General features: G+C 34.6%; 1 protein-coding gene across 7 annotated transcripts in view; it reads right to left on the reverse strand.

Annotated features, from left to right (window-relative positions):
- Positions 1–13124, reverse strand: part of ATAD5 (ATPase family AAA domain containing 5) — a 42357-nt gene that overhangs the window by 5355 nt on the left and 23878 nt on the right. For 5 of the 7 annotated variants that reach the window (XM_020898419.2, XM_070478725.1, XM_020898402.2 and 2 more), the window contains 11 exons: positions 11945–12102; positions 11303–11462; positions 10528–10860; positions 9051–9147; positions 7388–7467; positions 7022–7161; positions 6779–6929; positions 4988–5164; positions 4154–4287; positions 3435–3528; positions 2394–2458 (listed from right to left, as the gene is read on the reverse strand). In XM_020898419.2, coding sequence (XP_020754078.2) covers positions 2394–2458; positions 3435–3528; positions 4154–4287; positions 4988–5164; positions 6779–6929; positions 7022–7161; positions 7388–7467; positions 9051–9147; positions 10528–10860; positions 11303–11462; positions 11945–12102 — 1589 coding nt within the window. The remainder of the gene's footprint in view (positions 1–2393; positions 2459–3434; positions 3529–4153; positions 4288–4987; positions 5165–6778; positions 6930–7021; positions 7162–7387; positions 7468–9050; positions 9148–10527; positions 10861–11302; positions 11463–11944; positions 12103–13124) is intronic. The other 2 variants (XM_020898412.2, XM_020898432.2) reach the window with 2 other exon arrangements.

A 13124-nucleotide genomic window follows, 5' to 3' on the forward strand; every position in this document is an offset into this window, starting at 1 on the left:
GAAAAAATTTTAAATACATGATATTTGTTAGCAGTAAATGTACAAAGTTTACTTTTAAATTTTATTTAGTGTACAATTAATTTGCTATATTTTTTGTAAAACAATATAATTCTCTTATTGTTTATGGAAAGCTTTTTACCTTGAAAAGCTAAAACATATAAAATTATATTCACAGTTCACAGATAATTACAAGACTACTAGCATTTATACATTATAATAAACAAGACAATTAAAAACATTTTTCCCTATGGTATCTTTGACTTTATTCTATATATATGTATTATTCTTGCACACATCTGGGACTTCTTCCCACAGACCAGGAATTCTCCTTTCAATAACAAAAGAGTACTTAGTATAAGACAAACCTTGCCATCAATAATAACTATAAGTTCTATAATCAACTTAAGAAAATGTAAAAAGCCAATTATCTGAATGAACAATAGAATAACCAAAGGTAGAAGAAAATCAAAGGGAAATCAACACTTGGACAAATGAAATGGCCTTGGGTGAATCCCCACCACACCTTTTAAAATTGATTTTTGACTGAGTGCAGGCTGTAACAGTGGTAGCTAAAACTCACAGCAGCTAGAAAGTGAGGGGGAGATCCACGAAAGCAGAGAAACAGAAATCCTAGCTCTAAAGAACGCAATGCTTGAAGCTGATGCTTGAAGTTCATGTGCGTGAGCTTGTCTTAAAGCAGCCCAGCTAAAACTAAAAGAATTGAACAGAATACTTGTTCAAAGGAACAAAAAAGGGTCCAGAATATATATATATATATATATATATACACACATTCACAATGTACAATATATCATTCACAAGATTTTACAAGATAAAAATCTAAAATTACTAGACATACAAAGAAATAGGAAAAAGTAACCAATACCTCAGAGGCAAGACAATCAAGTACAGACTGATCACAAGATGACAAAGCTGGAATTAGCAAGAAAGAATTTTAAAACAGCTAGTAAAACTCTGCTTAAGGAAAACATGCTTATAATGAACAGTAGGAAATTTCAACAGAAAAATAGAATCCATAAAAAGGAAGCAAAAAGAACTTATAAAACTAAAAATTAATGTAATATTAGAATAAAGATTTCTGTGGATGGACCTCATGGGAAAACAAAGATGGCAGGAAAAAAGGTCAGTACACTTGAAGATAAATCAATATAAATCACCAAATCAGAAGTATAAACAGAAAAAAAAAAAAACTGAGGGGGTGGCGTGGGGAAGAAACAGCACATCTCAGTGACATGCGGGTCAATGTAAATGTCCAACCTTCTTGTAATTAAATCCCCAGAAGGGAAAAAGAGAAAATGAAAATAAAATAAATTTGGAAAAATAGCCTGCAAAAAAAGAAAAAAGAAAAATAAGCCTGCAAAGTTCCCTAATTGGAAGAATGACATATAATTAAGGATAACAGATAATGAAGAATCACAAGCAGGTTAAATATGAAGAAAAATAATACCTAGGAACATCACAAGAAAACCACTGAAAACTAAAGTTAAACAGAGGATCTTGAAGGCATCTAGAAGAAAATGACACATTACATATGGGGCAGAAACATAAATTTTAAAAATCTGTTTAAATTGCTGGGACATAAAAGAAACAGTGGTGACCAAAACTCAATGAAATGATATGTTTAAAGTAGTGACAGAAAAACTGAAAGAAATCTAATATAATCCACTGCCAGCAGACTTGTTCTGTAAGAATTGCTAATGAAGTTCTTGAGGCTAAAGAGAAACAAAACCAAAGAAAAACTCAGATCTTCATAAAGAAATTAAGAACATACAAAATTACACAGGTAAACAAAAACTTGACTTTTTACCTTCTTAATTTCTTTAAAATATATATGATCAGCTAAAGCAAAAAACAGAGCATTGTATCTAGGAGTTTATAATGTATGCAAACACAAATAATTTGAAAATTAAAGCATAAAGTTTCATAACAGACAAAACTAATCTGAGTTAATACACATTAGAATAGTGGTTATCTCTGGTGGAGAGGGAAGTGCTGACTAAAAAGGGTCCAAGGGAACTTTTTGAGGTGAAGGAAATGTTCTATATTTTGATCTGGATGATGGTTACATGGATGTTTATCTCTGTTCATATTTTTCAACTTGTATACTTAAGTGCAATTTAACTGTGTGTAAATTTTACCTTAAAAAAAGCTACTGGTTACTATGAAAAAGAATTAAAGAACATTAGAGTCTAGCAAAAATTTGAATATTCAAATTTTGAAAAAATAATTTAAAACAAAAAAATTAGAAGTCTCCTAAAACTCAAAAATGTTAACATACCCCTTAATAGTCAAAATATAGCTAAATATTATAATAAATTACTTGTTATATAATTGTGATATATAATTTATGATCATCAAAATTCAAAGCTTACCAGTGAAGGAGTATTAAAATTAATTTCTTCAAAGCAGCCATCAAACATTAAACTAAATGTTGGATCTATAGTGAAAAAACATATTTTTAAACATTAAAACCACTAAGGTACTTTCTCTAGTCATATGTTTTTTATGAAAGTATCCTATATTTCATCAGTAATGAAAACATCATACAGATTATAAATCATTAAGGAACTAAATTTCTACCTTGACCTTTTAAACTACCAAGTCACTTGTGATTAATATGATTTTATCGATATATTTAGAGTACAATCATTAACTATTAAATGGGCCATTAATTTCTAAGTAGAGTCTAACACAAACACATTTTCCTACAAAAATCCATAGTAGAGACATTCTGAATATCTGCAATAATAAATATTGAAAATATTATAATATATATAATGAAAAATATTGTATGAAATTTTAAAATTAAAAACCAAATTCTAATTATGAAGAAAAGGGGACCAATTCTGTAAGGCTGATGATGGCTGACTTCAGCTAAAATATGCAATTAATCCATAGGAAACATTATCAGGGGCTAAGGAATGGCCAAGTTCAATATTAAGAAACTGCAGAAAAGTTAGGTTCCATAAAAAATCCTGACCAGTAAATGAGGTTTGGTAACCTAATTATAGGTATGAGGAAGAGATAAAGAGAAAGATTTGTTATTTTCCTTCCCCAAACCCCTTCACCAGCTTGTCCATAAATTTCTCTATCTGTGTAGGCTGTTCTTGGCATCCTAAATATCTAACACCCCAACACAGTAATTCAAAGTAGTACTCATTTTTTAAAGTCATTGCTATTTGCAAGTTAATATACTAAGTTTTATAATTACTCAAGGCTACAAATCAATTGCAAATTTGAATAATTCTTAGTTGATTAATAAAAATGATCTAGAAAGCCTCCTCACTTTAGGAAAAAAACAACCAATTTAATTTGCCAGCAGACTTCTAAAGCAACATATCTAACCAAAATTAGAAGCTTTCCCCAAATATTTTAACTGAAAGTAATTAATTGTAAAATCACTGGTTACCTACCACTTGTCGTGAGGATTACAGGTCTCTTCGTGGTTGCCATGAATGTTTTGACTGCATTCAAAAATCCAGCATCTTCTTCGAAAATGACATCAACCTAAGAACAAAATGGTTATTAGGATATTGACACAGTAAGTAACAATACACTTACTTGAATATCAGTTATGTATACACAGTAGATACACTATGTCAGACACAAAATTTATGAATTTGTAAACAGTGTGACTTCACACCACGCTGAGCACTTACAATATCTTACACTATTAAAAGAGTAAAGAAATTATCAAACATTAAAACCAAAGACATACAGTCACCTATTAATATAATTGGATAAGTATGGGACAGTATAATTCTACAAACTCTAAACAGTAATCAAATTGCATGAATCATGTTCCTGAAAAATTCCTCTATGGCTGACAGTTTCATTCACTTTAACTTGCAATGAGTGTTAGTCACTCAGTCGTGCCCGACTCTTTGCAATCCCATGGACTGTAGCCCGCCAGGCTCTTCTGTCCATGGGATTCTCTAGGCCACAATACTTGAGTGGATTGCCATCCTCTTCTCCAGGGGATCCTCCCAACCCAGGGATTGAACCCAGGTCATAGATACAGTTATTCCTGACTTTCTTGGCTGTTCTACAGATTGTCAGAGTAAAATATATAGAACCTCTAGAATAAGCTTTCATCAGGAGATATCACAAATGTATACCTCTGTAAACCTACCTCCTCAAAAAGAATGAGGGATGTTGCATTTTTCCTGTTGGGTTCCTCAGCCCCAAACTCTTTGACATTTGAATTAGTTGTGTTTGTAGATTTCGTCTGAATGATTTGTTTCTGTTCAAAAGAATTTTTTATTCCTGCATATAAAATAATATTTTATATAAAATCAACTTTTTATTAGAATATAACTGCTTTACAATGTAGTTTCTGCTGTAGAGAGAAGTGAATGAGCGATATGTACGCACATGTCCCCTTCCCCTCGGCCCACTCCACTCGTCCAGGTCGTCAGAGAGCACCGAGCTGAGCGCCCTGCGCCGACAGCTTCCCACTGTCTGTCTGTTTCACACACGGTAGGGTGTGTATGAGGATCCTGATCTCACAGCTCATCCCAGCCTCCCCGTCCCCTGCTGGGTTCACATGTTTCCTCTTTATGTCTGTGTCTCCATTCCTGCCTTGGAAGCAGGTTCATCTGTACCATTTTTCTAGATTCCACATACATGCGTTAATGTGCGATATTTGTTTTTCTAACTTACTTCACTCTGTATGATAGACTCCAGGTTCATTCAGGTCTCTACAAATGACCCCATTTTGTTTCTCTTAGTGGGATGAATAATATTCATTGTATATATGTACCCCATCTTCTTTCAAATCAACTTTTGATTGAACATTGGCTATTTCCACAGAATAAGCTTAAACTGAAATCCCCTATCAAAACTGAAACAAAGTATCAAGACTGCTACAAGCAGGACCTTCAGAGGTTTAATGAATTACAATAGCAACTCATGAAATATGATCCAATTTTTATGTACTGGGGTTTTTTGTTAATTAGTGTCTCACCTTTATTATTTTCTGGAAGTGCTCCTATTTGTTCATTGTTTTTTGGCTTAGAAGACACTTTAAAATAATTTGCCAAAGTTTTAGGTGGAAGTGTTCGCTTTGGTCCACTACTTTGTGGTGATGGTGAAGGAAGTTTTCTTGGTGATGTAACAACCTTCTTGGGGGAGCATAATTTTTCTGCCAAAAACAAACTGCACTTAAAAACAAATATTCTAAAAATTAAACAGATGGCAAGATTGACTTATCCACAGTATATTTCTACTTATACTAGTTAAAAAGCAAATATATAAAAATTTTTTCATTCTTATAGTCAATACTCTTTACACTCAAATATTACTGTATTGTTAGCCTGTCAGAGAAGATAAAGCCAATCATTTGGAAAAGATACTCTTCTCCATTTTTGAAGTAAATAATGTTCACAATCCCGTCATTCACTCTGTCTATATCTACTAGAGATCAGAAGAAGCTAGAGGGGCACTTCCCTGGTCATCCAGTGGTTAAGACTCCACCCTCCCAATGCAGGGGGCCTGGGTTCAATCCCAGGTCAGGGAACTGGATCCCACGTACTGCAACTAAGAGTTTACATGCCACAACTAAAGGCTGGAAGAAAAGTGATATTGGTGTACACTGAGCACATTACAGGTCTTCTAGTCCAACTTTGATTTAGCCCACAGTAAATGATACTACAAGCAAGTGATATGTTTTTCTAGATATGAAAGATGGATACAAAGTTAAAAACAAACGGCTGATGTCCACCTTTCAGAAGCCTGAGAGCAGCCTGGCATTTATCCCAGAGCTTGTACCCCAATTCAGCCTTTACATGCACTAGTTATTATCACATGGACTCAGAGCAGAATCTTCTTTACATACCAGTATACATGCACATATCCATGACTGTGTCCTATTCTTTTTCTATACCCTTACCTTCAGAGATCTTATATTTCTTGTGTATCATACGTGTTTGAAAAAACAGTGGAAATTTTGAGCTTTGAAAAAAATTACCATAGGAATCACTGTCATGTCATAAAAATCAGGCATTTTAACATCACAAGGGAAGAGGTATAATCTTAAAATAAAAAATATCTTAGTATCACTAAAAGTGGGATAACCAGTTGTTACGTATCTCTTGCTATGACACTGCAGGAAGCACAGCCCCATCTGTAGATGTATACTAGCACCAAAATGGAAATGAATCTAATCAAGCCTACAGATCTAACTGCCAGTTTATAAGAAATACAAGGAAGAGGAATGTGTTAACTGATACCATGTAGATACAGTCAGCCAAATCCAGAATGTGAGACATTTTATGACCAATGCCCCATGTTCTTCAACAAATAACATGAAGAGAAAGAGTGAGCAAATTGTTAAGAGAGATGAAAAGGCACTTAAGAGACATTAATCAAAAAAAAAAAAAAAAGAGAGACATTAATCTAAGGTGTGGACTTTGTTTGAATCCTGAGTTGAACGAACCATTTGAAACAACAGAAAACTGAAATCAGACTACATATCAGATCAAATTAAGGTATGTGGTTAACTATGTTAGTCTGGTTACGACACTGCAATTATGCTTTTAAAAAGTCCTTATCAGTTAGAGCTAAGTACTAAAGTATATATATATATATATATACACACACACACAAATGAGTAAAATTATGTGATGGTCATGAGATTTATTTTAAAACATAAAACCCGAGAAAAATTTGAAAGGCACATATATATGTAGGAAGAGAAATTCTTTTCTTAGATTTTCATTTCTTAAAGGCTGTGATTTGAAGAAAATAATTCACTTACTTGGTGACTTGCCGATGTTGTAGCTATTAAAAAAGCAGGGTTTCTGTGAGTTGACACCTTGCTTGTCTACTTGATGAGACTGAGTAGCTTCCTTCAGCTGAGACAGAATTTGTCTACCACTGCGCTGAGAAGAGGCATTCACTTCAAATATCTAGAAGAAGAATACATGAAAAGGGGCAGAACGGTTTATATTTCTTTTCATTTCATTACATTAATATTCATCCACTAGAGCTGTCAACTAACCTTAAAACCAAGTTCTTGGGCACAAGCATATACCGCAGCAGTCTTCCCCACTCCTGTTGGCCCTGTTATAAGAACGGTATTACAAAGGCGATTTTCTTCGTCATCTGAACTACCTTTGAAGTCTCTGCTATCCAACGAATCTGAAAATCATTCAAACGCACATGAAACAATTGCATGGGCAGCAGTTCTATCTCACCAAACCCGGTGACCAAATCCCACATCTTCCTGCCGATAAATGTTGGAATTCAATGTACGAAAACAAAAAAACCAAACATAAGATACCAAATAAGAAGCCTCACAAAAGTGATTAGCTAATCTAATTCTAAAAATGTTCAGTGAAATGGGGAAAAAAAAGACTCAAAATACCTTCCTGTTTCTCATCTCTTTTTCCCTTCAAATTCTGTCCTTCTTCCAATTCAGCTCTTCTTTTCCAGTCTTTCAACCAACTATCAAAAGAAAATGTATGTTAATAAAAATAAGTCACAGAATATAGATAGCTTTTAGACAATAAGTTAAATGGTTGTTGGGGGAAGATATGGTATATCATTACATTTTAAGAATTCCATGATGCTTCTGAATCAACTATATAGTAAAATAATTTTACACTGGCATTTAACATTTTAAAATGAAGTAATTTTGTCTAAATACTCAAGACTATATGTGCAAGGATATGTACTACAACACTGTTTAAATTAGCCTCCAAGAGGAAAAACTTAAAAGTGCATCAGTAGGGAAAAAGATACCTCATGGTATGCTCACATAAGAAACCAGTACAGAGAAACTTAGAAATGGAACAGACTGTACAATGACTTGAAAGATGTCTCATACACGACACTATGAGTAGAAAGATTAAATTCTCGTCTAGAGTTAGACTACCTGAGTTTAAATTGAGCTCCACTACTTTTAGATGTGTGACCTCATACAAATAACTCAACCTCTCTAGGACTCATTCTTCCTGAGGAATAGTATTTACCCTCATAGGATCATTCTAAGGATCAAATGAGCTAAGAACTATCAAGTACTTAGAACAACACTAATCTCAAAGTGTTTATTATTATGGCTTCCAATTCCTTGTATGAAATCCTTTGGGCCAGGTGAGTTTTAGAATTCAGGATCTTTTAGATACTAGAAATGTAATTTGGAACATATACTACATATCACATAATACCGTTAGTGGGTCTGTGGCAGTACATCTATAATCACTGAATATTTCTGGTTGGGACTGATTAAAAACTATAATGAACTTTTGTCATCGTTTAGTCACTAAAGTCATGTCCGACTGTTTTCAACTCCATGGACAGTAGCCCTCCAGGCTCCTCTGTTCATGGGATTGTCCAGGCAAGAATACTAGAGTGGGTTGCCTTCTCCTTCTCCAGGGGATCTTCCTGACCCAGGGATCAAACCCGCATCTCCTGCGCTGCAGGCAGATTCTTTACCTCTAAGCCACCAGGGAAGGTCATAATAAATATTACGTATATAATAAAGTTAATAAACTTTCAATTTCCAGAACTCTTTGGAGGTGGGAATTGAAAACAAAGGATTATGACCTGAGTTAATAGTAATATGCTCCTATCTGTTAGGAAGAGCAAATATATGCATTAAGTTTTTTCTGGAAGGTTTTATAAGACATCTTTAATAGTAAGGAATAGAAACAGAAGAGAAGAGGTACATTTACTTTTCACTTTGGATTTTTATTTTTTAAGATTTTACCTTGTGATGTATAACTTTATAATTTCTAGTGTTGTGTTAGTCGTTCACTCGTGTCTGACTCTTTGCGATCCCATGGACAATAGCCTGTCCGGCTCCTCTGTCCATGGATTCTCCAGGCAAGAATACTGGAGTGGGTAGCCACTCCCTTCTCCAGGGGATCTTCCCGACCCAGGGATCAAACCCGAGTTTCCTCCACTGTAGGCAGATTCTTTACCATCTGAGACACTGGGGAAGCCCATAATTTCTAGATTTCAGTATAAATAAATAGTAAAACTAGATTCATAAACTATTTCTCAATTCCTTTATAAATTTTACCAACCTATGTAACTTTTTTATAGCTAGCTCATTGCCTATGAGTTCACTGGAGTTCTGAGGTTGATACTTTTCCGTCCAAAGCATGTCTTCAATTCCAGAGTCTAAAGAAAAAAATATATATTGAAATATTTCGTTCCTTGACTTAAACATATATTCTTATACATTTGCATCATTGTTTCATGTAACAATAAGTATTTGTAGAAATGTTTATAAACTGCCAAAAAAGGCAATTTTAAAAACTTAACATTACATTGAAAATTCTCATCAAAACTGTTCCCCTTAAAAGCTAACCACCATAAAGTCTTATGACTGTAAAAAAACAAACAAAAAGTCTTATGACTGTAAGATTTAAAAGTATACATTAAAAATGTTACTCAAAGCACTCAGTTCAGTTCAGCCGCTCAGTTGTGTCTGACTCTTTGCGACCCCATAGACGGCAGCCCACCAGGCTCCTCCATCCATCAGATTTTCCAGGCAAGAGTACTGGAGTGGGGTGCCATTGCCTTCTCCGAAAAGGATACATTAAAACATTCTATAAGGTCTGCCTGAGTAAATGGAGAGAGGCTACACTCCTGACGGAGAAGACAACATTGGGAAGATACCAGTTCCCTTCAAGTTAACCTACAAACTAATGCAAAATCAAAATGCCCATGGAATTTGTGGGGTAAGGGAATCTGTAGTTCATTCAGTGGAGCAATGCATGAAAATAGTTTAAAAGAATTATAGATGGATAGACCTAGGATTGTCACACTGAGTGAAGTAAGTCAGACACAGAAAGAAAAATATCATATGATATTGCTTATATGCAGAATCTTAAAAAAGGGAACAAATGAACATTTTTAAAAACAGAAGCAGAATCACAGATGGAAGGAGGGATAAACTGGGAGTCTGGGAGTGACATATACGCACTACTATATAAAAACAGGTAACCAGTGAGGGTCGGCTGTGTAGTGCAGGGAACACTTCTCAATGCTGTGTAGTGGCCCATGTGGGAAAAAGCTAAAAGAAAGAATGCATGTACGTGCATGTATAACTGATTCACTTTGCTGCATACCTGAAACTAACACAATGTTGTAAATCAAGTATACTTCACTTAAAAGAAAAGAGACTTGCTGTACTGTACAAATGATCAAAACATACTCTAAATGAATAAATTAATCAGTTCAATAGAATAATCCAGATACGCTAGATAACCAAATGGGACTAATGTCAGAAAAATCAGTGAAACAGGTGTAAAATAATAGGTAGAGTGTGATCCCAAATTTTCAAAAAGGCATACGTATTTGGGGAAGCACAGAAAAATCAACTGCCAAACAGAAATCTGTTAAATGTGGTTTATCTGTAAGACCGTAATCAGTGAGGCTTCCACGTCTTATTTTGTTTGAATGCTGCAATGAGCATACATTAAAAAAGAGGAAAATGACAGGTTAAAAACAAACAAAAGCCGTCTAGGACCAGAAGGAGAGAAAAATCTAATTTACCTGGAATAGAGGACACTTCTGATGAAGACTCTTTGTCATCATCATCTATTATCAGAATATCAGGATCTTCTACTGTTGCTGTTTCCACTTTACACCTTGTACTCAGAGCTGTTTGTTTCTTCCTGGATGTTTTAGGAAACAAGCCTTTGGAAGAATCTAGCTTTATCCCACTGGAGTTGTTTCTTTTGTCAAGTTCTTCTGGTTTCCCATTTATCTTTCTTGGACTTTCTAAATAGTTATTTGGTTTCCTTCTTTTGGATTTATGATTTTCCGTTTCCACTCGTTTCCTTTTGGTTTCTTTTCGGCTGACAATGGGCTCAAGTTGTGGACTTTCTATTTGGGAAATTATAGAAATGCATGTGCTTACCAAGCAACAGAAAACTAATTTTATTACCCAATAATCTTAATACCACTTCAAAATATCCAATAGCCTTATTACTATAAAATGAAAAGCCAAGAATCAAACATTGCATGCTGAAAGCTAGTTGCTATATTATTTAGACTGCCTTTTGTACAGGCTATAAAAACTACCTCATCTAAGACTTTCCTTAAATAAATTATTAGTATTTTAACATAACGCTGTTTTGGGGTTGGCCACTCTGGAAGCCAGAAGAGGCTAACACGCATCACAAAAGATGCTTTACTTCAGTTGAACAAACCTCACCGTTAACCGCAGGGAAGTTCTCTCGGTGCTGACCACCTGCAAGGGTCAATAGCTAACCTCAGCATTTTCAAAAGGGAAATGTTAATGGAAATGATAGTGATTATCACTAACCTTGTTTACAATGACACTCAGAAAGTACCTGGTGTTCAGTTCGCTTTTTTAGAAGCAAAGAGAAGTATTTCCTCAAAGGAAATCTGGGATTTGACCACCTAATTTCCTCCAACAAAAGATTTCTTACTTCTTCAGTCAAATCTTTCCTTCTCCCCATAAACTGCAACAAAAAACCAAATGTTCAATTAAACTCACGTTCTAATAATATTAATCAGAATACTACCAGTTATTTTCTGTCTATAAGTCTACGTCAGGGTAGGGTTAACTTTAGTCACTAAATACAACCCTTGACGGCAAAGCTGCATTTGCACAGCTTTAGAAGGACTTAGTTCATATTTTTATTGTACTTTTTTAAACTAACTGTATTTTATACATTTATTAGAATATAATTCTGACTGACAAAGTATCTAAATGTGCTATATAATCTAATATTCTTTTGAAACTGGATATCATTAACTCTTAAAATGTTTTTAAAGCTCTCAGAGACTTTATAAGAGATTTGTATTTCAATTGGGATTTATTTTTTAAAATTGGACTCTAGGAAGAGATGATCTTTAGGCTCCAACAGTAGACATGTAAAATTTTTTCCCTCTGAAAAATGTGAAGGAAACATCCTATAATGTTGAGTGCTCTCATACTTACCACAACAGTGGAATTATTACTTTTCGAATTTGAATTCAGTGTTGAAAATTCACCAAGAGCCATAACACATTTTGAGAGATCTATTACTTTAGTATTTAGTTCTTTAAGTTTAGTTAAGAGAGGACAAGTGGGTAGTTTCAAACGCCACAAATGGCACCCTAAAGAAAAATAGAAAAATCGTTAATTACCTTCATTCTTCACATTCTTTATCCATTTACCAAATGTCAAGTCAACAAACACAGAAAGACACAACAACAACTACACAGTTAACATAAAAGTATCAAAATTCAAAGGAGTACACAGGAACAAAATCCTCACCTGTAACAAATACAATTAATAAAAATTACCTAGTCTTCCCTCCCAATTGTTAAAAATAAGCAAATATTTGCACATTTTTCATTTTTTAAAATCAACCTTGCTGCTCAGGTTAAAAATTTCAGGGGCAATTAGCATCCTGAAATCCAGATTCTGTTACTAGGTGATGATGGGCATGATCCTAAGGAAAAGTATAACTAATCTCTATAGTTGAACATACTACCAGAAAATGCTTTATAACACTGAGCTGGTGAAAGTAACAAGAAAGGTTTCATCCACTGAACGGCTGTAGCAGAACTGAGAGAAAAGGAAACATAGAATATTATTAGAAAGGCTGACTGGGAACGTCACAGGCTGAATAAAACTCAAAAACCATCAAGGTCAGAAACATAAAAGGAAAAGAAAGGAGGACAGATCAGAGTGAACATTTCATGAGGAGAGGGACTACACCAAACCAAACCACAAAGCCAGCTGAGAAGAAGATAACTTTTTGCCCTGACAAAAATCACTAGGTAGAAACAACACCAGGGCTTCCCTGGTGGCTCAGATAATAAAGAATCTGCCTGCCATGCAAGAGACCCCAGTTTGATCGCTGGGTTGGGAAGATCCCCTGGAGAAGGAACTGAATTCCTTGGACAGAGGAGCCAGAATTCCATGGATGGAGTCCATGTGGTCACAAAGAGTCAGACATGACTGAAGTGAACACTTTTCAGGAACAACAACAAAGCAAAGATAGAAGCCTTTGTATATGATCAGTAATTATAAAAACTAAATAGCTCAAGTAAGACTCTGGTTGCTAGAGCACTTGAATCCACAGAGAATTAGATCAGGATCCAGTTAACACCATCCTACAAGGCTTGTGTAA

This window comes from Odocoileus virginianus, chromosome 17, assembly GCF_023699985.2.
Source record: "Odocoileus virginianus isolate 20LAN1187 ecotype Illinois chromosome 17, Ovbor_1.2, whole genome shotgun sequence".
Classification (NCBI taxonomy): Eukaryota; Metazoa; Chordata; class Mammalia; order Artiodactyla; family Cervidae; genus Odocoileus; species Odocoileus virginianus.